The 27,894-nt window shown below is 43.2% G+C and overlaps 3 protein-coding genes across 4 annotated transcripts; 1 reads left to right on the top strand and 2 right to left on the bottom strand.

Annotated features, from left to right (window-relative positions):
* Positions 1-207: 207 nt before the first annotated feature.
* On the top strand, positions 208-6,356 carry trpv6 (transient receptor potential cation channel, subfamily V, member 6). The gene is made up of 16 exons (XM_056445072.1): positions 208-338; positions 458-555; positions 638-760; positions 1,600-1,740; positions 1,889-1,987; positions 2,125-2,300; positions 2,415-2,561; positions 2,648-2,727; positions 2,817-2,952; positions 3,569-3,655; positions 3,750-3,826; positions 3,911-4,076; positions 4,280-4,346; positions 4,449-4,717; positions 4,803-4,909; positions 5,955-6,356. The coding sequence occupies exons 1-16, from the start codon at positions 208-210 to the stop codon at positions 6,193-6,195; spliced, it is 2,145 nt and encodes a 714-aa protein (XP_056301047.1). The 3' UTR covers positions 6,196-6,356.
* A 4,627-nt stretch (positions 6,357-10,983) lies between these two features.
* Positions 10,984-14,208, bottom strand: zgc:92606 (uncharacterized protein LOC100000242 homolog). Its single transcript, XM_056445188.1, has 5 exons — positions 14,034-14,208; positions 13,083-13,172; positions 12,752-12,830; positions 11,985-12,103; positions 10,984-11,458 (listed from the first exon to the last, which is right to left on the bottom strand). Exons 2-5 carry the CDS (start codon positions 13,170-13,172, stop codon positions 11,393-11,395), a joined length of 354 nt encoding a protein of 117 aa, XP_056301163.1. The 5' UTR covers positions 14,034-14,208; the 3' UTR covers positions 10,984-11,392.
* Positions 14,209-14,667: 459 nt separating this feature from the next.
* On the bottom strand, positions 14,668-26,503 carry arhgef5 (Rho guanine nucleotide exchange factor (GEF) 5). Of its 2 annotated transcripts, none has more exons than XM_056445026.1 (15): positions 26,054-26,503; positions 22,457-25,504; positions 21,199-21,244; positions 20,860-20,909; positions 19,715-20,085; positions 18,717-18,877; positions 18,401-18,553; positions 18,192-18,321; positions 18,011-18,085; positions 17,810-17,899; positions 17,403-17,545; positions 17,136-17,279; positions 16,958-17,028; positions 15,520-15,624; positions 14,668-15,388 (listed from the first exon to the last, which is right to left on the bottom strand). In XM_056445026.1, the coding sequence occupies exons 2-15, from the start codon at positions 25,482-25,484 to the stop codon at positions 15,246-15,248; spliced, it is 4,710 nt and encodes a 1,569-aa protein (XP_056301001.1). In that variant the 5' UTR covers positions 25,485-25,504; positions 26,054-26,503; the 3' UTR covers positions 14,668-15,245. The 2 variants fall into 2 exon arrangements, with proteins under 2 accessions (XP_056301001.1, XP_056301000.1); XM_056445025.1 differs by having other exon boundaries at positions 21,824-25,504.
* Between the last annotated feature and the right edge of the window lie 1,391 nt (positions 26,504-27,894).

Below are 27,894 nucleotides of genomic sequence, written 5' to 3' on the forward strand. Positions count from 1 at the left end.
AGCTGAGGAGTGGCACTTTCATTGTTTAAGGGTGAGCTTGAGACACTTGTTGTTATTTTGTATTGTAAACGATCCCTGTTGAGGTCTGAATGATGGCTGTCTAATGCACTTTATTTCATTGGTATTTTATTCTTGTATTCAGTGCTTCTCTCTCTGTGTCCTCGCCTCACACTTCATTTGTCTCTTCCAGGCGAAAAACATTTGTCAATGTCTCCGTCTCTGGCCAGATCTGCTCCGAGCGAGCTCAACCATTGGTGGAGCCAGCTGAGGTTTCGCCTTCAGAACAAGAAAGGATGGAACGAGATGTTGGATGAGACGTTTCTACTACACACCAAATTGTACAAAGCTCATAACCGATACCTCTTTCCTCTGTTTCCAACAATACATTAGATGATGTCACAGTGTATCCCATGAAGGTGTTTGAATACTGAACATGTTTTCTTCTGTCTTTTTCCAGCATAAATGACATTCCTCTCTTCTATGCGGCTAAGAAGAACAGCGTTGGCTGCATCAAGAAACTGCTGAGTTGTCCATCCACGAACATCTTTGAGAGAGGTGAGACTGAGCTGTGGCCGTTGTTATCTCAGAGTAGTTCGGTGTCAGTTGTAGTTTGTGAAACTGTGATCGTGTCTCCCAGGAGCTCTCGGGGAGACCGCGCTCCATGTTGCCGTGATGACCGACAACCTGGAAGCTGCTGTGGCTCTGATGGACGGAGCTCCTGAACTCATCAACGAGCCCATGACGTCCGAGCTCTTCCAAGGTCCAGACACAGAAACTCACGGTCACAGAAATGAGCACAAACACACAGCATGCTATGTCAGACAAGTAAACTACTCAGATTTATGGTGAGGTTTATGGACAGACTCAGATGAGATATTAGAGATGAAGAAAAAGATAAAGAAAATGGTTGAGGGAAGTTAAACCCAGTCAGTTATGTGTGATTTGAATGACATTAATACAAATGTAGATGCGTTCTGCATTTGATTTTTTTCAGAATAAAAAGGAATATTTTTAAATGAAGAAACATTTGACGTGAATTGTTGCATTTAAAATGTATGATGGATTATTTATAGGTAAAATTAGTTTTTTGGTTTAGGCCTTAAAAAAACAATCGATCTCACAAGAGGCATTTATCACATTTCTGAAAGTGCAGATATGATAAGTTATTACAGGACAGAAAGTAAGAAGTAAAACAGCAAATACCCCCACTTCATAGTAAAAGTTTGAATATACAAATTGTGAATTATTTACAAAAGCATCTCACAAATAAACAATATAAGTATACATTTACAACTTTTAACTTTAAGAGAGTAATACATAAATGACATTTGATGAAGACATGTTGTTAGGACACGAGGTAACTTACTGAAGTACTGGACACAAGTCAAATGTTATGCTTTAATTATGTTTTATGCTATTTTATACTTTTATTACATTACATTTCAAAGTACAATATGTACTTGTTATGCTTATCTGACAGCTTTACTGTGGTGCAGTATAGTTTCCTCAAGGAAATGACTTGACTCACCACAGCTGAGCTCACAGGTGGAGGAGAGCAGTTCTTTCACAGCGGACTGACGGAGCTCTCCCTCTTCTCAGGTGTGACTGCTCTCCACATCGCTGTCGTGAATCAGAACATCAACCTGGTTCATCACCTGATCGGTCGGGGGGGCGACGCGGCTACACCTCGAGTCACCGGCCTCTACTTCAGGAAGAGGATAGGGGGGCTCATATACTACGGTCAGTCGGCGTGCTTACAGGAAGAGGGGTCATGGGCTGGAGCCCCACGTGGCCCCTAAAGATGCTTGAGGCAACAAACATGGACGTGTTCATGTTTTGTGACAAATACAAATGACGCTGTTTTTCAAAATGTGCATTTGGTCAACAGGTGAGCACATCCTGTCTTTTGCTGCGTGTGCCGGGAATGAGGAGATTATCTCCATGGTAATCGACGCCGGGGCCAGCACCAGGGTCCAGGACTACCGTGGTACGAAAGACCTCCTCTCATAAGAGAGCTGGCGAAGAGTCCAGGATTACTTTAGCGTCTGACATTCAGATCATTAACAGCCTCCTGTCCTCTCTTCTTGTCTGCACTCTTTCTGCCTCCTGCTGTTTTCTGTCTAGGAAACACCGTGCTTCACATATTGGTTCTGCAGCCCAACAAGACGATTGCGTGCCAGGCCATTGACCTGATTATGACACGCGATGTGGAGCTGGACCAGTCAGTGCCGCTGGACATGGTGCCCAACTACCGAGGCCTCACACCCTTTAAAATGGCTGCCAAAGAGGGAAACGTTGTTGTGAGTGATATGAAGCCTGAGGGGGGGGGGCTCACAGGGTGAAAACCCAACATGAAAGGTGGAGCAGATTATTTGTATAATCCTCACCGCTGAGCTTCCCTGTGTTTTTCTCAGGCGTTCCAGCACCTGGTTAATAAAAGGCGTGTGGTCCAGTGGAGCCTGGGCCCTCTGACCTCTAACCTGTACGACCTGACGGAGATCGATTCCTGGGCCGACGACATGTCAGTGATGGAGCTCATCGTGGGCAGTCCCCAGAGAGAGGTACCAGACAAGATGCAACGTATGTTTGCTGAGAAATAACACTGATGATGTCATGTGAAGAAATGTAATGTTGTGTTGTTCTCCAGGCTAGAAGGATACTGGAAGTGACCCCTGTGAGGCAGCTGGTTAGTCTGAAGTGGAACTTGTATGGAAAACATTACTTCAGGTACAGCTTCATATCCAAAGTGAAATATCTGAACAGTACACGTTACCAGTCTGGTTTTACAGAGTGTTGTTTCTCTCTCCTTGTGTCAGGCTGCTGCTGTTACTGTACCTGCTGTACATCGGGACCTTCACACTGTGTTGTGCGTACCGCCCTCTGAAGGACGCTCCGGAGAACTACACGCAGTCAGACATGGACAAAACTATCCGGGTCCAGAAAACCCTCCAGGTGTGTAGATACATACACGTCACATTTTAGTGTGACCACATACATGATCATTTATTGGAAATAGACACAACCATGATCAGTGGAGGAATATAATGTAGTATATTCATTTTACAACTATACTTTCCTACTTTACTTTAATTTAGCTGTATATAGATTGTATGACGTCTATGAAATATATTTAAACATCTATCTTAACGATGTAATGATTATTCTTTGATACTTCAATAAAAATGTGAAAAAAAGACTTGTAATTGTATCGTTAAACTTAAGTGTCACTACTTTGATTAAAGGTACCGTGTAAGGCATTTATGGCAGAAATTGAATGCAATATTTTCAAGTGTGCTTTCTTCACTGTTTGATTATCTGAATATAAGAATCTGTGTGTTTTTGTTACTTTTCAATGAGCTGTTCTTTCCTTTTTACTGTTGCATAAATATCCCATCATAATGACAAAGATGAAGTAATTCTATGATAGAATGACACACAAAAACTACGAAAAAGACCCTCGAGCTTATAGTTGGACCTTATCTGTTATCATGTGTATTGTGTACCTGTGTAAATGTCCGACTGTGCACCTGCATGTGACACCCGGTCTAATAATAGCATCTGTTCTCAGGAGAGTTATGTGACACATAACGACAACCTGCGGCTGGCGGGCGAGATCATCAGCATCCTGGGAGCTTTTGTCATCCTGTTGCTGGAGGTGACTTTATGAAACATGCTTCATCTTATTTACATTCTGTATAAATATGTATATATTGCACTGCCACATCCTCATGTACTCGCTCTTCCACCAGATCCCTGATATACTAAGAGTGGGGGCAAAGCGCTATTTCGGCCAAACAGCACTGGGAGGCCCGTTCCACGTTATCCTGTGAGTAGAAAACACATCTTAGCCCAGTAATAAAGCCCACTGTCCAGAAAGACCCTTTAACCTGTCTGTTGTTGTTTTTACCAGTATCAGCTACGCATGCCTGGTGGTGCTGCTGTGTGTGTTCAGGGTCTGCGAGGTGCAGGGGGAGGCTGTGGTGATGGCAGTGTGTTTAGTTCTCGGCTGGTGCAACGTCATGTTCTTCGCCCGGGGTTTTGAAATGCTCGGCCCTTATGTCATCATGATCCAGAAGGTAGGACTCACACACCGTGGTGCATGCTGTAAGAGCTTGTGAGTCATGAGGAAATAGCTGTTTGTTCCACACACACACACACACACACACACACACGCACCTGTACCAAAATGTTTTTGAAGCAGATGGATGTTGTTTTGGTTTTTGAGGTTCATCTGTTTGTGTTGGCAGACTGACCGACCGTGTTTCTCATTTCCCCCTAGATTATATTTGGAGACCTGACTAAGTTTATGTGGCTGAGTTTCATTGTGCTCATTGGTTTTTCCACCTGTGAGTATATTCTGGGTGACATGCACAAGTATTAAAACCTCTCAAAGCTTGAAATATAAGAAGTGAGATGACTTTTCTACTCTCCTACATACTTTTCTCCAGCCCTGTGGATGGTGTATATGACCCAGGAGCCTGACTCCATTCCTGCATATCGCTCCTTCCCCATCACCCTCTTCTCCCAGTTTGAGCTCAGCGTGGGCCTCATAGATCTGCCTGTGGATCACACCATCGCGACTCCCCCGATCGTCCATGTGCTGCACTGCACCTTCTCCGTGGTCTCCTACATCCTCCTGCTAAACCTACTGATAGCTATGATGAGTGACACACACTGGAGGGTGGCCCAGGAGAGAGACGAGCTCTGGACGACTCAGGTAATACACACAACAGATATAGACTTAGAAACATCCCACCATGCATTGCTGTGCCGTGGTTAACAGCGGTAATGGTGTTGTGCAGGTGGTAGCCACAACGTTGATGCTGGAGAGGAGGCTGCCCCGCTGCTTGTGGCCTCGACTCGGGGTGTGTGGGCTCAGCTACGGTCTGAGGGAACGCTGGTATCTGAGGTGAGACAACCCTGCAGGAACAGAAACAACACAAGCTCAATAAAGTGTCTGAAAATGTATTTCCTGATCAAAAAGGTATTTTTTTTGCCAGGAGTGATACTTTGTTTTCATTTATTAAGATATTAACACTCAAAATGAGCTCAACTTCATCAAGACTGTGTCAGTGTAGTCTGAGTTGATTATAAGGAGTTTTCTTAATTGAGTTCTGTCCACTTAAAACCATGCAGTGTAGTCAGAAATGCTTCCAGAAAACTTGCATATAAAAAATAACCAAAATTGTTTGAACTTTGGTACAAAAGATGTGATATATATGAGAAGATTACAAATAAAAGGCTTTCAAAGCCTTTAAACTCACCAAAAACCCTCTTACATTAAAATACCTCAAATATGAATAACAAATACACAAGTAACATTGTCCATTAACATTATCACGTAAGACTTTTTTTTTAGCCTTTCTATTTTCGCTCAAAATAATCATAGAGCGAGTAGTTTGTCCACTGACCACAACATTATGAGTCTGTAATGCACCACAAGTCCTGTTGTGCTGTGAGTAAGAAACTCAACTCTCACTCTCACAGATCTATTATAATCTCACCTCCTCCACCCACAGACGCACCACTACAGCCAAACACATGCTCTATTATGTGGTTTATCAAAAGGCATATCAAAGAGGCACCGCACCAGGTGTATTTATTAGTTTACTACTCATCATAAATGTCTTCTGTGGAGTTTTTTGAAGTCTGAGTAAATAAATCAGATAATAACAGAGGATATCTCTGCTTTCCGAAGTCATTAACACAATAATGAAAGGTCTGCATGAGAGTATTTACGAGGCAACGTAGGAAAGTCCAACAGGAGACGGTATTGAGCTGCATTATGGGAAATGTCGGTGTCTCAGGGGACAAAAAGTTAGTATATCTTCTGCTGCTTGTCTCTTGAGTCCTCTAACTTAAGGATGTAACAAGAGCTCCCTTGTAAGCATAATAATGAAAGCTTAAGAGTAGTGAGAGTATTTCCCTTAAAGCAACTGTGTCACTCTTTGCAGGGTTGAGGACAGAAATGACCCGATGTTGCAAAAGATGCGGCGTTACGTCAAGGCTTTCGAGGAGAAGGAGGGATTGGAGAAGACGGAGACAACGAAGAGGTCCAACTCAGGAACCCCCAAGCTCAGACCTAAAAACCACAGGAGGTCACTGGCCGGGTGGCAGATGATTCGCCACAGCGCGTTGGGGCTGGAGATGGAGCAGGAAGAGCCGGAGGAGGACCAGGGCATTAAGTATGTTTAGGAAGCGATGCTGATGGAGAGCAGTCTCGTCTCACGCTGAACATACGAACACGTGAAGTGATGAACAAACTTGCACGACGAAGAGTTGGTTGACTCAATCCGCCTATAATATATTCAACTGTGCAATTATGCCTGCAGTATTATGCTAAAGAAGAGTGTGTTATTTTTCTAGCGATATAAAACATGTGTAGCAGTAATATAAATGCTCAGCTAAAATAAAGTGAAACATAGACATTCAATTTATTGTGTAGCTGCATGAACGTTTTTATATGAGAATAAAACCTTGTTGAAACAAACTTACTGGCCATCATTTGTGGAAAAGTCAGACAGCAGTGAATAGAGTGATGCAGTAGATAAGTAACGCAGAGGGACGAGTGCTGATATGCATAACGGACACGTTAGAATACAGATTAATACAAAATATTAAATATAAATCTTGCGTCTAAAAAGCTCTTGAAAAATATATTCCTGATTAAAGTGGAAAGAGATATGATTTTAAATGTGACGGAGGAGGAGTCGATGCTTGTTGACAGGATTATTTGCTCCTTACTTAAAAAAAGAAGACGTGTCATGTTTCAAGTCATTCACGTGTGGCCGTCTGCTCGCTTGGTGGACTGCAAGCATTTCTGCTTTAATTACTTTAAGTCTGCAACAAGACATCTTTCTTTATGAAGCTCAACATTCGTGTTACTTTGTCGTAAGTGTTTGAATTAAATTGTATATGTTTGCAGTGAGATCCTCGTGATGGTCAGAGGAGTTTCTACTGTTCTGCCTCCTAAAGGATAGTGTGATAGCGGAGCTCAGTGCACCACCGTAAGCTGTGACCTCAATACTGAAATAGAATCATTAAAATCAAACAAACTTAACGTTATAAACTTTGAAAAAATAGAATGTATGGCTGCGTTGTTGTTTTGGATTAGATTATAACGCAGAGTAGATTTGACAAATACACAAAAAAGCATTTATACATATACTGTAAATGTTTCCTCGCTCCTAACTCATCTTACTTCTTACCACCCAAACACAACCAACCCACACACATCCTATAAGAAAGAGATCAGATCTGCTGCAGCTGAGACGATGAGCGACGGATCATCCCTTCATCACCTCTCTCGCAGCTCAGTGCTGTCGACCCAGGTCCACGCGGCTCCTTTCAGTCTCAGCCCGATCCAGGATGTCATTTGCCCTTTCTCAATCAGATAGTTCTAGAAGAGAGAGCCCCATTATGACATGTACCAAAACATAAACTGTGCGGATGATTTTTAATAGACTGTTTGATTATACTTCACGGTCGGAGAATGGAATTGATGTAAGATTCACCTGAACTTTCTGGCTGGTAACAGCAGCCAGAGCTCCTCCCCTGGCGCTGCAGTTCCTCTGGCTCTCGTCCCAGCTCAGCCTGAAGGTGGACAGGTAAGAACACGACCGGCCCGAAGGCAACCACCCGTCAGCGCACCGCCGACAGCCCGGGCCTGGCAGCACAGAGGGATCAGTCCAGAACATTCTCCAGCAAGGACAACCAAAGGTCACTCTGGAAATGTGGACTATAGATAATGAAGCAGGCCTGTCCTTCTCCTCCAATTAACTTTGTTGCTCCTTCGGTTTCTTTTTTTTCTTCACGTTCGCCCATATTTTGTGCTTTTGAATGTGCGTAGGTGTCTTTGTGTATCACATAGGATTCTCGTGTTATGTTTGTCAGAGGAAACAACAAAGCTGAGTAAAGTCAACTGACCTTTTGTTTGAATTAAATTAAACTGTTCTCATTTTTCTAAAAACGAGCATGAACTAACTTCCTCCGACGCCTTTAAAAAAAACAACTTGAGCAACTGAAGCAGAACCGTCCACCAGACACTTAGCCATTAAGAACATTAGTTTTTCTTTTAATTTCGATGCTGCTTTGGCTTGTGCAAGGTTTTCCACTCAGGACATCACACTCACGTTGGGGTTGAGGGCTGGGGAACAGAGCCAGGCACCTCATGGCTGCACCTGGGAGCAACAGGAGCTTTGCTTTCCGCTCTCTCCGGGCAAACTGTGGAGCCCGTCTGGACTGGAGAGCAGAGCACGGTGGGAGGAGCAGTGAGGGGAAAACAACAATGGCTTCAGGCTGCAGCAATCAGACACACTTCATGTCTCGTATGGTCCTCTGTTATGAGCGAAAATAGAACATAAAGGTGATTCTGGCATTTATTTTATTTCCGCACAGCCAGTGGAAGCTACAGTCCTCTAACAGTCTGCTTCAGTGATGTTTTTACGGCGTCACATGATCCATGGCTGCAGGTACTCACGTTTCACGCTGAGCAGAACGACGAGCAGCAGCAGGACCAGGCCGAGGACGGTGAGGAATAAACACGCAGCACGGTGAGGCCGCGTGTTCCCCTGCTCGCCTGAGACATGTTTGAGAGGTATTTGACGATGAGCACAAACACATAAAGGCTGCGGCCTACCTTCACCCCCCGCCAGTTCCACAGGTAACTTGGACTCGGGTGACAAGTTTTCACCGGCTTCATCCTTTTCATCCACGCCATAACCGCGACAAAATTTGATGTACATGAAGAGAATTGTCCCGGTGTTTGTGATGAAGCTTGTTTCCTCCGTCCTGCTACATCGGCTGACTCACGTCTGAGTCCCCTCCCTCGTTGCCATAGCAACCTGACCTTCACTGATTCCTAAGTTATTCACGGCGCACAAAGCACAGCTTGTCCCTCGATCACCAAAACGTTTACTGTATCTCTCTTTTTCTATCCAGTTATTGTGTTTTTTTCTTTTTACAATTTCCAAGACACAAAAACTGATACTTGTTAAACAATTATAGAAACTACTCACTCTTATGTCGATAGGCCAGGTGCAACGAACCTGAGGCACGTTGTCTTACACCAACTTAGAAATGATTGACTTTTTTTCTTCTTTTTTTTTTCCTCCTTGTTTTCATCTTATGTTTAAAAAAAAACATCATCCTTGTGTGCTGTTTTCTACAAGGTTATACATTTGTGTATATTCTTTTTGTAAAATAATATTTTCAGCATAACAAACTGTAAATGCTGGCTATTTCACTACAAATATCCTGGACAAAATTAAGAGATCCCTTCCTAAAAAATTTGGTCAATAAAAAAGAAATCATAAAAAAAGAAAAGAAATGATTGACACACAGTAATCTACATTTGACTCTTCATCGAAAATGTAAAGCCTGTGTCAATGAAGGACCATTTAAGAACGAGTTAGAAGGTATTGCAACATATTTAGCTTACAGTACTTTATGCTCATGACATCTCCAGTTCAAGTATTTGTCTGATATGAGGATTGAGAATAATGTTTCTCCATCGCTCATATTCTGTATTCACGGCAATATAAATAAAGAAATACAAACGACGGTAATAATGTTTTCTACTGATTACATCAGTGTGCTGTTGACATGTGGAAAGAGCTATTTAGTTGGTGTTTGTGTGTTAGGATGTGTGATACGGAAAAAAAACATCTTAGAATAGTTGATTTGGTATTTAAGATTAAGTATTTGCTTTTGCAAGAGCTGTAGGCTGTTTTGTGTTTTAGTCTTTGTGTGTAGTATATATATATATATATATATATATATATATATATATATATAAGTATTACATACTATTTTTATTTTTTTTCTAAATTTGAGGATTTTATTGTTTTTCTGAAAGATGAATTAAAAATTTAAAAACACACCAATTCTCTTGATATCCCTACTTTTCTGTTTTTCTAATACATGACACATACCTAAACATATTATTAAGGCTTCTTAAGGCGATTGGCTTGGAACAGGAGAACGGATGTTTAATATAACAACGTCGCAGCTCTAAAGCCGAACTATAACAGGCTTTCTTACTTTCATTAACATTTTATGGTTTATTATAGTTAAGTCATACTTTTTGAAAACTTGCAGATGTGGTTTAAATAAAATGTTCACACCTTTGTTTCTGCTTTCCTCTTTTCTTTCTATTTGAATCTGTTTTCTTAGAAACCCTCGTCATTCTTATAAACTACAGTACAGTAACATTAATGATGACAACACTTCCCCGAATACTCAGCAATGTAGGGAAGTTGATACTAAAATGTTGTTTTGTTAGATTTCAAATTTAATGAATCGATTATATGATGAAGCTGTGTTAAGACAATATGTGTTCTGGACAACATATGGACCTTTTATTTTTCATAAAGACGGGCAGGGCTGCTTCCATGCATGCTGAAAGATGCTGTCTTTGGGCGTTTCAGCTGAATATTAAATAAACATTTATCATTGATTTTATTTATTTTTATTTTGTGATAACTGATCTTGTTTTACCTGCAGTTCCACCATGTACAGCTTCTGAGTAGATATCCTCAGACGAGCTTTGTAGTTTAGAATAATGGTCTGGTACTGCTTCCTCTGAAGTGAGACGAGAAACACAGACAGACATAATATAACATAAACTATCTGATATTAGCTCTTAAGTTTAAATGCATTGTATATTTTTTTATATTTGTGATTTAAACAGCACGACTGGGGTAATTGCACAACTGTTGAACATAATTAAATTCAAATCTTCAGTTTTGACCTCCAGCATCGGTTTCTTTGCTGCTTCATCTTCTTGCCTTCGTTCCCCCTCTTCGGGGATCTCCTGCATCTCCATGGCTCCTCTCTTCTGTTTCTCCAACTTTACATTTGCCGGGAAAGGCTTTCAGACCCACCTACTTAACCAACGATGGAGTTATGTAACCTTTTGTCATGCAGTCACCAATACAGATGAAATGGGTCAATATTTGAGTTTGAAAAAATTAAACAGTCAGATTGTTTGCATTTTCAAATTTATTTCCCACAAAAGTTTGATATTAATTTACAAAAAAAAGTAAACTATTTGCAATAAATACAGATGACTGAGAAAGATCAAGAGAGCTCTCAACATAATTTCAATAACTTAAAAAAAATGCATTCAATCTTTCTTTTCATCCTTCCTCTTTCACCAAGTAAGCAGTCAACATAACTTGAAGTGAACTTAAGTGCATTACGCTCATCCTGAAATACTGACAAAGGTTAACTTTACCAGCCTTCCTTCCACCGTGTACTGTAGTTGCTTATCAAAACTAATATAGAGAATAATAATGGTGTTTACAAAGAGCTTTAACTTTTTAATCCTCAGACCGTCTCACTTTGTCTCCTCTCATTCTCTCTCTCTCCTTCTCCAGTCTTTCTTCCTGCCTCAGGCACCGTATACGCTCTCATTGCTGTAGGTCATGTAGAGAAACAGGTCTTCGTCGTGGTGCTCCTGGAACACAACAAAGCAAGAGAAAATGTAATAATTAATAATTAATAATTCAGCAGAACAAGTGAAAGTGTGCTTATCGGCTGACACAACCACGCTGACTCTAAAAACGTATTATTGTACATGATAAATACTTTTATCTGTTGGCGTCATTTCATTAACGAGGATTATCTTTTTTATTTATTTTTTATCATCCAAAAATGACTAAATATGTGCTTTCTTTATGAATGCTGAGCCTAAACCAACATCAAAATACACACAAAGGAACAAACTTCTTTTATTTTCTTTTTTATTTATGCATGTGATTTCTTCTTTTTTTCCATGTGCGTGTGACTACTGGCAGACTATTCGTGAGATTAAAAAAAGGGGAAGCAACATCGGTTGAGATCGGTCGAGCATCCAAGACGAGTTTGATGTGTCAAGAGGGGAACGTTGCTTTTCTGAAGCTGCGAGCGAACAAAGGTACATATCTAAATATATTTGTGCTGGTCATGTTTGGGTAAACATGTGTCTGGACGGGTGCAGTTACCTCATATACAGCAGAGAGAGGGGAGCTGGATGGGGGAAGGGAGTTGTTGACGAAGAAGAAGACCGCCTCCTCCGGTCTTAAAGACACACGCTGACGGATCATGAAGCACAACTGGCCCACTGAAAAGAAAGGAAAAATAAGAGAGAGAGATAGAGAGAGATTGTCAGCAAAGGTCATTTCAAGTGTGGGATCTTGAGACAGAAAACAATACAGTTGTACTTTTAAGAGAACTATAATCAAATCCAATGAGAACGGTGCCTTCCCTTTTTTCCCTGTGGAAGGGATGTCGTATGTGTACAGATTGTAAAGCCCTCTGAGGCAAATTTCTAATTTGTGATATTGGGCTATATTAAAAAAAACTGAATTGAATTGAAAAAAGGCAAAAAAACGAAAATTTGCAATAAAATATGGTGGAATTAATAAGATGAATTATGTCTCAGTGAACAATGACAGTGAACTAACACGTACAATACCACCGTTGCACTTAGTGGAATCGGCCATCATGAAATACACCCATGCCTTTTCGGTTATGACATGTCAAAATGTCTGCTGTAAACAACTTTAAATATCAAAAGGGAGGCCGATGAGTGTCAACCTCAATTTGCCGGCTTCATCACTGACAGCGACTGACGGATCCATCCTGGTTCGGATGGAGCAGCGAGTTCACTGACCATTCACACTTGAGTTGGTCTCGTCCAAGTCACAGCTGACGAGCTTGTGTGATTGATAGATGTGAGAAGCTCCAGAATGTGTTTTATGTGTTTCACCTGTTAGATCTGAGGGCACGAGGTATTTCTTCTTGTCCAGTTCAGGAGCGCGTGACCTCGTGGCCCTCTCCACAATGATCTGGTTCAAAAGAAACAAGAGAAGTCAGCCGTCACTAAGAAGAGAAAACAATGTGTTCATCTGCCAAGATGTAAACAACTAACTAATTCACTCTACTATTACTATTACAGTTGAAAGAATACTTAATAATATATAGTCTTTTATTTGAAGGACTGGCTTTGAAAAAAAGGTCTAGAGTACTTTTCTATTATCTTATTTAACTTCATAACGCAGGTTGGATTGAAGGTCACTCGGGGGGAATGCAATACTGACCGGTATCTTGTCAGGATGCTTGGCCCGAACTCTCTCTCCTTCTGCTCTCCTCACCTCGAATGGCACTGAGCGCTGGTACTGACTGCCCATCTGGAAACAATACAAGGAAACAAACAACACAAGAAAAACATGAAGTCCCCAAACAAGAGATGAATTTACAAAGCAGACAGAGGAGAAAGAGAACCAGGTGACTTTACCCACCAGTTGCTTTAGTCAACAAGAGATATTGATCCCCTCAAGAGCAGTTTTGTTAATTACAAGATAAGATAAGATAATCCTTTATAAGGCCCGCAGTGGGGAAATTTAGTTCAGTTTATTCAATGTAAAGCAAACATAGCGGAAACACACAAACATGATCAGATTCCAACTTCTGAAATGAGATATGTTCTTCATGTTATTGTGAATTTAATATCTAGAACAAAACCATTTAAAGACATCCTTCTTTGGCTATTAGAAATTGAGATAGGCATATTTTTCCACATCATTTACGAGATCAAAACAAAACAGTATATTCTGATAATTATATCAACAAATTGATATTAAATTGGATTTACAGTTCTCTTTTATGTCAATAACCTCAAATACACGGCGGTTAACGATGAAAACACTCATGCATGCTCACGGTATCCCCTCAGTCTATTACACACAAACTGATCCCACTTCTCCTGGTGTCAGTGGGTCGTCGTGTGAGGTTCAGGGTCCTCTGTTTTGAAGAGAGGCCACGTCACTTTCACAACAGCGTCAAAGATCAGCGAAGATAACTTGTGTTCATTTTCAACCCTGCTTAAAAGAAAAAGGACCAAACTAACACCACGAATCGTCAGGATTCATCTCGAGGTTCACATCGTGTGAAGGTTGGCGTGTTTCTGTTTCCCCGGAATCAGCTGTTTACGTCGTCATCTATCTACTGCAATGCTCCGTGGGCGCGACAAGGCGTCGTTGTTTACATACCTTTAAAGAAGACAAACAATAGTTTCACTCAAAACACGACAGCATCCAGATGTACTCCACGGGACCCTTGACCCGTCTAGTATCTCAAAGTAACGCCTTGAGTGAATATTTGCTTTAAAATCTAGGGGAATACGATAGATGTCAAAGATGTCGACAGTCTCCTTACTCTGCTAAACGAAAACAACAAAAACTGCAACGCCCGCCCACTACATAGGTGACCAATCAGCGACGAGCAGACGGATTGACAGCGGAATGTATCCATTCAGAGGGAAGCAACGGCAAGTTAGGGGCGGAGCTTTCTAACGGGCTCTTGTTTCCAGGGAATTCATTGGATGAGTCCCGCTGTCTGTCTTCCCATTTTCTCTGAATCGCGGCACTAATGCCCAATAGCAGGCCCTGGAAGGGGCCAGGGCGAGGTTGGGGTCACGCCCTAGCAATGCTACGTGCACTGTGTGCATGTTCCCTTTCTTCTGTCAACAGCTCTTGTCGACACATGTCAGTAAACACAACCCACCTCCGTAGAAGCTCACTGTGTACGTGCAGCATAGCGGAGCTAAAGTACAATGCGTCCGATATATATATATAAATGACCAAAACAGTTTATATGGTGAAGAAAATAAGCCAGGACTCAATAAAGGCATATCAAAAGTTATTTAGTCCACCAATTGGAATGTATTGAAATGTCTTCACGTGCTGTCTCCACTGTACATTTTCTTTTACATTTGTTATCATGATTTGTTTCGGCTCTGCAAGGGCCAACTTTACAAGAGACACACACCACACATCAACTGTTAGATTCTCTTCAATATACACAAATACAACATTTTCCAAGCACAGATTCTTTGCGGGAAAGGTGATTTCCCCTCTCCTAAAAAAAAAGTTTATTGATTTATTACAGCCCACACACACAATGGCTGTGATGTACTGTAGATATCACTTAATAGATTCACAATGTCCTCAATGTCTTTCAGATCGGCCTCAGCGGTTCACGGATTGCAACGACAGCATATTGTTCCAGCGACTGAAACACGTGAACAATGCTTCATGCATTCTTACAGCGTCTCAGTTGCTGCACTATTGTGAACAATAGAATGCCACATTTGGGGCACTAAACGTCCATAGTCCAGTTTTCAGCAGTCTGTAGCAGATAATTGAGAGTCGTATCCTTTAAGGTGAATCCAGGAATCCCCTCTTTTTAGTCGGCGCATCCGATCAAACAGCAGCTGTGGCAGTTGTCAGTTTGAGGGCATCTTCCAGGTTGCGTTGCCGGACTCTAGCGTTGGTTATGGTTTCCAAATGTGACTCAGGCACCCAGCCGTAATGACGATCGGACAGTCTGGTCCCCTCAACCCAATCTGGGAGGAAAATAGAATCCAACAAAAATGCAATGAATGCTGAGTGCTAATAATAGCAGGCTGCACATATTATATTAGTGAATCCCACTTTCCACAAGGAAATTATGAAAAATGTAGTGTGATGATCTTACGGTCACTGCTTTGTTGGTGCACGAGAATGACATCAGCTTTGTCCAACGACAGCCCATCAGGCTGCTGGGAAACAATAGCTCGGATACATTGCATCTGTGTAACATCTGTATGGATAAAAGAGGACAGAAATTAGACCTACAGTTGTAAAGAACCATCGATCAATAATGCAAACCATGTAAGAGATAGATGGTAAATATGGGCCTGCAAAAACTGTTCATTGGTTGGTACATCGAGTTTATTGAAGTCATGTCATTCCAACCAAGCCAGGCTAATTAAAGACACCCGTGTGAGTGTGCACAGCCTTTATCAGAAAGTCAGAAAATATCAGAAATTCTAGATACAGTCTGTAAGTAGTAAATGGGACTCTCCATCGCACTGGCACTCAGTTATGGTGCACTGAACCCAAAGGATACATTTTTCTTCTAGTTCACTGCATGTCAAAATGTGTACTACGAGCACTACTTTTTCCTTTTTGACATATATGCACAATTTTAAATGTCACAATTTTTAAAAATCCCTCAATACAGTGGGCAGTGTTTACACGTCATGTGACCTTGTGATGATGTTTAACTTGAACACCTGTCCTCATCGCACTTTAATCCCTGATGAAGAATGTTGGTTGTCTACAAGTTGAAGTGTTGTTTTACTTTTTAGACCTGTAGAAACCTATAGCACGGCCTTCCTTTTGAAGTAGTCTGGACAGTCACGGTTTTATTCTTGATAATCTTTTACTTAACTTTCATGTGACGACAAACCTGTTGTCCAGGATGCAAAAGACGACTTGACAACAAGTTTTTAGTGTTCGGATTCTGAACAACTCACATTAGAGTAACACATCAAGTGTTTATTACTACACCACCTCCACTGGCTCCCGGTCAAGAACAGGATAGACTTCAAACTACTACTACCTACAAAGCCCTAAACAGCCTGGCCCCTCCCTATCTTTCAGATCTCCTCCCCCTCCACGCTCCAACCCGTTGCCTCAGGCCCGCCGGCACAACCGCTCTGAAGTTCATCAGGACCGAGCGCCGGACCTGGGGTGACCGGGCCTTCTCAGCAGCTGCACCCCCCCCCCCCCCCCTCTGGAACACTCTCCCCATCCATCTCCGTCAGGCTCCCACCCTACCAATATTTAAGCAAGCCCTCAAAATACACCTCTTCCAACTCGCTTTCACCTGCTCACCCCTTGCCCCCGATATGACCCATACAGCTTCTCTAGTTTGTTTTCCTTTCTTATTGTTACCATACGTCCTGTTTGTTTAGTTTGTCTGCTTTCTTTTTGTTTTGTTCCGTTTTTCTCTTGTCCCCTGTGAAGTGTCTTTGTGTACTAGAAAAGCGCTATACAAGTCTAAATTATTATTATGTTAGTAGTGAGTGAAGGCACGGATTTCCACAGCTGAGCATTCTCAAATGTCTAAAACTGATAGCATAGTTCACCTTGTGCAGCAGTGAAATCTATTTCAGGACGCGGCCGCGAAATAGCAGATATCCAACGTAGTTTATCACTCCTGAAGAAAGACAAAGAAAGAAAGGATGAGTTTATCATCTGCAACTGGTTCGACGTGGGACTTCAAACGGCATAACGTCGTTCCCCGCGACGGCCTCAGTCTCTTACTGCGTCTCATTCCGTAGCAGCAGGGCTCGGTGTGTCATGTGCAGCCGGAACAGGTTCTTCTGGAGGGAGTGGAGTTTGACGCGACAGTTCTCGGCACGCAGGTCTGACACCGGACAGTGGTCGATCACCGTGAACCGGCCCCCTCTGGAATGAGATGGCGCAAGGAAAGACTGATTAAGATCGAAGGGATGATAAAGGTCTGGGGATACGAGGAAAACAGGATGCAGGAAATGGTCCAGGATTATTCAAACATGTTTGTTGACTCACTCTTTGTGCAGTGAAAGTAGCAAGTAGTCATTGAATAGGTGCAAATACACATTCCTCTCAGTGTCCTTTAGAGAGAAATCCATCAGTTCGGTGACCAGTCCTTCCCGAACCAGCCTCCGAGACTGACTGATCAGAGGAAGAGTCTGAAACAACACACGTAAAATAAGTTATAATACAAAACCATTTTTAATAAATAATGGCACAAATAAGCGAAATACAAAATGTAAGATCATTGTCTAATGTAATTAATCATGTAAATGTGCTTATAAAATAAAACTTAACACAAATAAATGAAAAGTCAGTTATTTTCTTAGCTTTTAATTACAGTATGAAATCAGTCATGTTATGACCATTTCATCACAATGTGATCTATTAATTTGGTCCCCAGAAGCCATTACTCTACTTACCCTGCATTCAAAGTCCACCTTAGCACTAAGAGAGACCAGCGACTCGATGCTTTTCATCTGAGTGATGCTGTCGTTACTCTCTTGAATCAGCTGAAGCAGCGATGCGTTAAACAAAAAGAGAAGATTGTCATCAAGGAGATCGAGATAACCACGATTTTTGTAAACTATATTATAATGTGTGTTATTATGATGTTACTGTACCTTCTCCAGAAGTCTTAATGATTTGATGGCTTGAGTCGCCTCTGGAGTACCAGGAGTGGTTCTCTTCACAATGTTCTGGAAACGGTGTGTGAAAGTGGTAAAGTGAGATACATGCTGTGAACCATCAAGCTTTGCGGTTTCAGAAATTCACACAAACATACACACATACATACATACACACCTGGACCAGCAGTTTAATTCGGGTGATCCTCTGGAAGGGAAGGACGAGAAAGGAACGGAGAGGAAGCCGCTGACAAACAGGACTCCTCTCTAATTTCTCCACAATTCGCCTGAACCCTGCATTCTCGTTCCTGAAGGAAAAAGATAAAGTGAATACAAAGAGATAATACAAACAACAGCTGAACAGGAAAGCTTGACTGAGGGGCTTACATGAGTCTCTGGAAGGTGGCATCCTGATAGGACTGGTTGGTGAGATAAGGGACATAAACCATTTTGAACCGCTGACAGTGCCGAGCGATGATGTCACACACGGTGAAAGTTATGATGTCCGTTTCCACCCGTTCCTCCAACTTTGATAGAAAACTGAAACAAAAAAAATCACGAATTATCCTATGTGTATTTCTCCCACAGGTGTGTGTGAGTGTTCCTGCACAACAGAACACAGTTTGATGGTCACTCGATGCATGTTTCGTGTGTGTGTGAACGTGGACGTAGACATGAACCTGCTCTGCATAACGTCTCTGACCTGTGGCTGATGGCACGAACATCAGCGAGCCGAGAAAACAGCCAGTTCCGGTCCTGAGTAGTCAACAGCGCCCCCAGCTGCTTGGACTTTACAAAGTGCTCAACAACAATGTCCAAACTCCGGCAGTACGAGGCTTCGGAGGTCACCACCTCAAATCTCACCTAGAAGGAAAAATACATGAGAAAAGATGAACACCGAGTCAGGTACAGTAAAGTATAACAAGCAAGCACAGTGTTGCCAGTTATTTACAGGCTGGGGTTTTTTGACAAAGATGTGACTAATTAAGATTTCCCAATGGGTAGAAAAGTGTTCTGGCTCAGACATGTCAGTTTTACAGGGAATCACGGACAAACCCAGAAACACAACGCGCTTTCGTAATCACCAATTTTGGCAGGAGACACTCGTCTGCTAATAAAAAAGTATATCAATGGGAGGGTTATTCTGGGATGTGGCAAGACTGAATTCTTCAGAATGTCTTTATAGTTTGGTGTGTGAGGGAGAAACTGTGGAAAGCTGATTCATTTCACAGAAGTCATTCTGATCATGTTGGTAGTAAATACGCAAGTGAGCCTCTAAAACTAGAACAGACTAAGAGGAAAACAAATGCATTTCAAAGTCATCAGATGAGTGAAAGATGAATGTGTTGTTTCAGAGAGTCATTTCCCCATGTTTAATTACTATTTCACAATAGCAGTTTCTCCATCGTTTCATTCATTCGAGGTGACAATGTTGTGCAACTTTCCAGAAAGTTAAACAGAAACCATGACACTGATTCTTCTTGTCACGGATATTTATCAGCTGCTCTAAATCAAAAACCTAAATCAAGATTTAAATCCTTCAAAGAAGCTGAATGTGAAAATGAACGTGTGCATTTTCATGCTCGGAGGACTCTCCTGAATGTCACCGAGGTGTGAATGCGGTGCTCGTAACTCGGATGAAAAACGTCTTCTATCAAATGGTGACTCGACTTTCATTCGTGCGGTGAGCCGGCGCGTTACCTCCTGCAGTCGCCTCTGGTCCTCCGTGAGCTCCTCCAGCTCCACACTGTTCCTGACCCCCGGCAGCTCCCGCCACAGCGTGACCGCCTGCGTGAGCGAGATGGACAGACGCGGGGAGGACGGCCGGCCCTCACTCTTGGGGGGCTCCGGGAGAGGCAAGCTTTGGACGCTGGTGATGGAGCACGTGTGGGACAAGGAGTGGGGGTGCGGGAAAGGAGGGAGGGGAGGAAGAGGTCTGCACGCAGGAGGAGCCGAGGGAGCGGGAAACACAGGAGGGTCCTCGCACACAGAGACGCCATCGGAGCGAGCCTGGCGCAGGATCTCAATGTCCTGGGCGGCCTCGCTGTACTGCTGGTAGAGCTGGGCAGCATCTGGGAGATGGAGAGAAAGGGAGACGGAGAAAAAGAGCAGAAGAGAGGCGATTGAACAAGACAGGCAGCAAGGGAAAAAGAGGAGAGACAGAAAGACCAGAACGAGCCAAGAGGAGTTGTTTGCATTCGACATTCCTTTTACACGTACTTGTCGGAATGCAAAGTTGCAGCAGCAGCTGTTTTTGTCTCAAGTAAGGAGATATGAATACTTGCAGAAACCTGTCTCCGGCTTGCACAGACACACACACACGGACACACGCACACACACACACATGCGGGCGCCCCATTTTCTTGGAATATTCATGTGAATCTTATTGACCTAGGGACCTGCTGCCATTTTAGGTTGTTGAAGACATCTTTTTTTAAATGGTGCGAGACAAAAGTTAACGTTTATCTTATTGATGCATTTATTTCAATTCTGAAGCAACATATACAGAGTGAGAGATAAACACTCCGGGGGCATGAATAACTCAGAGATGAATTACACCCGTCGAAAGGAAATGCTCGACTGAGTCACGCTTTTCCCGACCACAGACAGATTTCATCAGAAGACACGTAACTCTGTGGCTGTTTCTAATAATCCATCCTGAGCTTTACTATAACACAAACGTGTCGATGATCAGAAAAAAGATAAACAAGTTCAATAGAATATAAATTATTGTTTAAATAAATATTGTTGGTCAAAATAGGCATAAATGAAGTTGTTATGTTTGATATGTGCATGAAGCTGCATGACCTGAAAGAAACAGATGAAAAGGTGGAAAAGGTACTCACTGAAAAACCTTGAATTCCTTTTACGTCTGTCGATTGTGTCCAAAACATTTCTACAGTGCCAAGAAAGAGTCAGAAGAACAACAATTTATTCATATGCATAAAGTCTGATAGCATTGACTGAACTGTCTAAACTGCTTTTCGAGTAGAGTTGAATATACAGAATTAGGACCGAGTGATTAAACACATCAGTCCATAATCTGACACCATAGAAAATAGTGTTTTACCTCCATATACTAAAAACATTTGTAATATTAGAGACACTCAATCACACAAAACTGAGCTTTAATTAAAAAATCTGACACATCATTTAACATGTCGAGTGTGATTTGTTTCACTCACCTCAGCTCGACTTCTCCCCAGCTTTTGCTTCGATCATCCTCATCTTCTGAAATATAAAAGTATCCATTGGTCGACCCATTATACAACAGCATGCTTTCTGTTTGTCTAATTAAGTGACTATGAACTCCAGTGGCAGTTTGGATGAATGAGTAAAAACAACAAAAAGGTAATAAATACAATAAATAAGTGTTAGTCGCCCGCTCCAACAAGCATGACTGAAAAGATGAATGCGTTTCCAAAACGTGTGCTTCTCTTGTGATGTCTCGAAGCTGAATCATCTGGAGTCTTTCTGCGCATGCGTCTGGGTTTCCCCACCAGCTTTACAACAGTGTGACGCAGTTTGATGTAATGTGATCAGATTAGCAAACTGATGTTGTCTATTAGCTGATGTTTCCCTTCGAACCTGCGTTCTGTGAATCATTTACAGGAATTATGCAACAAACTCTCAGACAGTAAATCAAGAAATGAGGAGAAGATTGCCACTGATTTACTGTGGGACAAATATTAATCAAATGTTGGCTTCATTTACAGGTGATTTGCTCTGCGTGAAGTCAAGTCAGAATTTTGATTAATGAGAAACTAGACAGAAGCAGTCTATGCCCCCCTCCTCCATCTTCTTTTTTACCTGTTGTGGAGAATATTCGGGTTCTGCGATCCCTTCCAACACTTCCTTCTTCTTCCACTTCTACAAGCTCTCCATTCCTTCTTTCAGTGGTTTTACGGATCCCCCTTCTTCGTAATCGAGCCTCAGGACCCAAATCTCGGAAGCTGTAGCTGCTCGTCACAGTCACCCCTTTCTTTACTGCGACCACCTCTCCCAACTCCTCTTCCGTACCCCTCTCCTCATGCTCCTCTTCCTGCCTCTCCTCTTCACTCTCACTCATTCTGTCTTCCAGCTCCTGGCCACCCTCTTTAAAGGGAACGAGGAGGTCAGACTCAGAATCATAATTCAGAATGGGGCAGCTGTTCGGCTTGTACAGCGTGTTGCTCACGGATAAATACATCTGCACCTCCTTCTCCCGCCTTGCTTCTTTTTCCACTTCTGATAATTTAACCTCATCTCCTTCTTCGCTGTGTTTCTCCTCTACGGCTGCCTCTAAGTGACGGTGACCAGACGGCTCCGTCTCGGAGCCCACACTGTGATCCTCCTTCTCTTCTGTGTCTCGCAGTGTGTCAGCATGAGTGTATGTAGGTGTGTCACCAACATGCATCGCTGTGGACTGGTCAGCATGCATGCCATTTTGGCTCTGCCCCATACCTCTCAGTACATCCACCTCCAACGGTTCTTCCTCCTCCAGCTCTGGCCCTGAGAGCTTTTCCTCTGTTTCCAACATAACAACAGGCACCTCGCCAGCCACCTGTGCAGCCTCCTCCTGTTGGTTGTAATTCTTGACCGCCGTCTTGCACTGGTCGACTCCTTGGTTTCCTCTGCCCTCTGCATGAGGTTCATCAACAGTATTGTCCTCTGAACGTCCCAAAATCTCCCGCACTACATCTTTGGCCCATTTGAGGTGGGGGGCTTGGGAATGCCGCTTGGGCTCTTCGGACATGCTCCACGCCCCGCTCATTCGAATCCGAATGGCCTCCACCTCTTCTGGACTCATTGCTCCGGGGTTAATTCCTTCCATGATGGAACAGACATCACCAGAGGGATTACTTGGGACTGGTGTAGTCTGCTCCCCCTTTCTTTCCTCTCCATCTCCATCTCTATTTTTCTCTCTCCACTCGTTGAGAAGTTCTTCAGTCTGCGAGTCTCTCTTAACCGTCCCTATTTCGGCGTATGGGTGCTCAGCTTTGCTCCTCATTGCTACCGACGCCGCTCCGTGCCCGACATCCCCTGCAGCCGTTTCTCCTGCGTGTGGCCTCTCCTCCCTCGGCGTGTCGGGCTCAGTCTCTGAGCTCTGGAGGCTGATGATCGGTGAGCGGTGCCGAGCGGCAGCATCGCTGCAGTGATTCCGACCTTCTGCGTTCGGGTCGTCTCTTTCCTGACCTCCCGTGGGATCGCCTTGTGGCGGTGACGTTTGCCCAATCACACAGAAGACGTCCTTTGGCTGCTTCTCTCTCTCCTCATCAGCCTGCTCCTCCTTTCCTATATCCTCGTCTTCCTCACACTCCTTGACGGCGACAGGTGGGCGACCTTCATTTGCACCTTCACAGAATTCCTGACAGTCCTCAAACTCCTCTTTTTCCTCCTCGTCCCCACCACTGGATACCGTAACAAAACAGTCCTCCCCCGACATCATTCTGCCTTCATCCTCTTCTTGCCTCCATCCTGTCTCTCTTCCTCCTTTGTTTTCAGAGCAGCCCGAATAACTGCCTTTACCCTCTTCCTCTCCGTCACTCTCCTCGGTGTTTTCTGTCACACTCTCTCCCTCCGCATCCCTCCGCCAACTTCCCTCTATCCCTCCATCATCACTGTCAGACAGATGTTCCTTCCCTCCCTTATCTACTTCTCTCCACACTTTACCCACGTCTTCTACATCTAAACTTGCACCCTTTGTCCCCTCAATGTCTCCCCTGTGCTCATCTCTCCCTTCTTGACTTGCCCTGTAGCTGCTCTGGTCCAAGTCCTTCTCATCTGGTTCCTCTTTTACTCGCCACCCCTCTCTTTCAAACTCAGCCTGTGACTCTATACTCTCCTCTTCTTCGCTCCTCCTCTCATTCCCCCGTGTGTGTCGCTCTCTGATGACGACCCCGTCTTTACTATTTTTGCCCCTCTGTGGCTCTAACCACATCGTCCTCTGCTCCCTCATCTCTCTCCTGTCTCTCTCTTGCCCCTCACTTCTTTTCTTCTCCCTTTTTTCAGCAGCTGGATTTCTCTGTTCTTCTACGTCCCTGTCACTTTCAGCAGTGCTCTCTCTCCCCGATACCCTCTCTTCATGACCGTCTCGTCCTCTTCTAGATCTCACCTCCCCGTCCATGTCGCTGCTCCACTCTCCGCTGCTCTGGACTCGTGGCGGCACCCTAGGAGCCGTCTCAGTATGGGATGGGCTGCTACCCTCCGTCTTGTCATTCCACCTTTGATCAACCTCTCTTTCCTGCACTTTCCTACCCGTCCTCTGCTCATACTGTCTGGATCTGTCTCCCTCTCTCTTGTCATATTTCAAATCCGTCACATTTTCCTTCAATCTGTCTCCCTCCCTTACAGCTCGCCGATCAACATCCCTGTACCTCACCCCATCTTTCTCCCCTCCCTTCCTCCTGGATCGATCCCCTTCTCTGTCCCCGTCTTTATGTCTCTGCCTGTCCTCTTCTCTGTATAATTGCCTCTCTGGATCTTTCTCCCTCAGTGGTTTGCCTGTATCTTCCCCCTCACTTCTGCTGTGATGATATGTCAACTCCTGCTTCTCTTCGTCTCTCCCTCTCTCCCTCTTCAGTTCTCTCTCGTCACTGTCTCCTTCACTCCTGGTGTCCCTCCTTCCCTCTCTACTTTGAGTCATTTCTCTGTCTTTCTTGTCCGAGTAAATGTCTCTTGGATTGCGGGGTGAAGGCGCTCTGACCTCCCTCTCTCCCATTCTTGGCCTTGGCTTTTCTCTCTTTCTACCTGCATCCCTCTCTCTTCTTTCCCGTGAATCACCCCTTTCTCTTACCCTGTCTTGAGAAACAGACTCCTGATATCGTTCCCTCTTTCGTGATTTATCATCTTCTACAGGTCTTCCTACAGTGTTGTTCCCCTCTTCCTTTCCCCTACTTCTCATCTCATCTCTTTCCCTCTCTCTGTATCTCTCTCTCTGCCACGCCCTCTCTCTTTCTCTTTCATCTGGCTCTACTCTGTTCGGCCCATCTCTCTGCCTTCTTTCTCCTCTCTCCTCATCCACCCTGGGGGTGGACGACTTTCCCTTACCACGATCGGCGCTGCGTTTTCTCGCCCTGGGAAATGTACCGTCTTTCTTCGTCGCCCTTTCTACCCCTCTAGCAGTCTCCTTCTCTAGATGCGACAGAGGCCTCCCGTTCCTGCTTCTCTCATCTGCCTGCCTCCTTTCTCTCTCCCTCCACTCTCTTTCTCCCTCTCTCGGTTGGGGTCCAGGAGCTCGGTCTCTTTCATAATATCTATCCCGTGGGTCCATATCTGTCTTTCGTGCTTTGTCCCTCTTTTTCTCCGTTTCTCTTTCGCTCCTCCGGTCGTCCTCTCGCTTACTGTCTCTCTCTCGCTCCGACTGGGCAGTCGTTGCCGGCCTGGGACTTGGATCCCGGGAAATCCTTCCACCTGACTGAATCTTGCAGTCAGAAATGTTTATGTTAGATAAAGTGTCAAAGAGGCTCCAGCTGGGCCTTTTGGTCCCCATTGTATCATAATTTGGAGAACCTAAAAAAAGGAATGATCAATTTAGAAATCAAGCATTTAGAGTAAAACTATTGTCAGGGACAAAACACAGAAATGCAAGTGAAATCAAGCAATATGGTGAAGTTTGCAACTTTTTGCATACTAACTTATAAGTTAGTCAGAGTTTGTCATTACTCCATTTGTCAGACGTTCCTACAACCTGGAAGCTGCAACAACGCTGCGTCTTCAGACTCTTATTTCCATATTTTGTCAAATGCACTAAATTGCATCCTATACACTTTAGAGCTAAACACTATGGTATATTCAAAGCCAGTGGTTGTTTAATGACTTTACAGTAGAAGAGTATCCCATAAAAAAGGTGACACCCTCTTACAGTTCTCTAAGAATGCAGCACAGACTTGCAAAAAGCACAGCATACCAAGAGAAGTCTTTTAGAAAGTGAAAGCTTGTGACACATAGGCACGACATGCAACACGTCAACCATAACTACGCTGGATTCAAATCTTCTCAAACTAGAAGTTCAAGAAGAAGTTCAAGAAGTATTCATCGGAGTCTATGAAAACAACTCACCTGAATGTTGTATCCTGGGGAGCTGTGGTCTCCCCTGGGGTCCAGCTCAGCTCAAAAGCAGGAGACTGCACAACACACAATGATCAATTCCCTGTGTTCACAATGTCTAGCTGACACAGCAAATGTCCTCCATTTTACAAATCAATCAAACATGCCTTTTTCCTCTAAATACTTGAGCTCTTGTGAAAAAACCTAATGTTTATGCTTGAGCTCTCCTTGTTTTCCTCTCTTGCTGCCTCGCTCTCTCTCCGTCTCGCCCCACCTCCCTCAAATTCCCAAACAAGTTTCAACAGATTGACACTTATCTTTCCCCTCCTCCTTCTCTCTCCTTGTCCTCCCTGTGGCTGTTTCTGAACAGGGAGATTTGTAATAAATCAAAGCATAGTCTGTCGAGCCTGTCCACTCCTCGCCTCCCCTCTCAGTGGCCGCCTGTGTGGGCCCCCTTGACGAAAAAAGTGCACAACTCTCTCCGCTCTACTCTCTCCTGCCTCATTCCTTTCTCGCAAAACACCGGAAGTGCACGTCCTCGGTGTCTCTGTCTCGACGCAGTGATTGGTTGATATGGAGTCGCCGGGTGTGTCTGCACAACACACACCGCCAGGTAAGGTAAGGGTGGAGGTAACGCGAGTGGGGGAGGGGAGACCGAAAGGCAGACGCACGCGCGCACACACACACACTGAGGCCTATAAAAAATAATGAGGAGGGAGAAAGTAATTTATAAACTGTTTCTTATAATTTAAAAAGAGAGAGGAGGAGACCAAAGGAGGTGCATTTACACGCGTGATCTGTGAATGATTTGTTTGAGCGATGGCTGCTTTACCACCTTGATTGAGAGCCGAAGTGACCGAAACCTTTGGAACACCACGACTCAGTCCCCGGCGTTACCGAATAAAGACATACCGCACACACGACTTGTTTCTTTGTGTTGTTGCACTTCTTAGGTTTCACTTCACCTTCACTCACTTAATTACATACATTTCCAGACTTTCTCGTTCATGTTTATATTATAGTATATTCAAATTCATTTTAAATCTCAAGTTGAAAGCTTATTAGGTAGTATAGTTAAAACTATATCATGTCAAATATAACACTCTCGTCATGTTTTTTGTAGTTTTTTCAATTAAATTATATCGTTATTTTGCAGACTTTGTGATTTGTGGTGTTGTTGCATTAATTGTCTACTCCCATGTGTATCAATGAAGGCTTTAGTCTTAGCTTGGTCTACCAAAGAGTCTGGCAACTATATTTACTTGTCGACCAAAGTTCATGGCTATTCTTGGTTTAAAGAAATAGTTCAACATATTTGGAAAAACACATTTTGTACATATCTATTCTCTACATCTGCTTTCCCTGAACAGGAATGAAGGGATCAAGCCGATATCCCTTCTGAAATTGTAGACATTGTTGATTTGTTGCTTATTTGGTCTACAGTCTGTGCATTAACAAGGGCTTTGCAAACATAATGCTGTAACTGAAATTAACTGACCTCTCTATAGTATTTAACTTTATTTTTATTTTAATATAAAGATTAACATTTGTGTTGAGAGTATGAAACTAAACTAACAATGATAGCGGCTGAGGGGCTAAAAACAACTGAACCAACAAACTCTTCCAATGGATTTTATGTCAACTGTGTCCTCACGAGGGAGACTGTTGTCTTAAATGCATTGAGCAAACACAGACTACTGATGAATGTTAATCATCTTTAATCGTATCATTTTAAATACTTCTTTTAATGTAATCAAGCTGGGTTATGATAAGAAGAATGGGTCATTGTTTCAGGGAAATCAATCTGATCAGACACTTAACGAGCTGTATTGTATTCAAATGAATTAAAATGA

This window comes from Pseudoliparis swirei, chromosome 22 (genome assembly GCF_029220125.1).
Source record: "Pseudoliparis swirei isolate HS2019 ecotype Mariana Trench chromosome 22, NWPU_hadal_v1, whole genome shotgun sequence".
Lineage (NCBI taxonomy): Eukaryota > Metazoa > Chordata > Actinopteri > Perciformes > Liparidae > Pseudoliparis > Pseudoliparis swirei.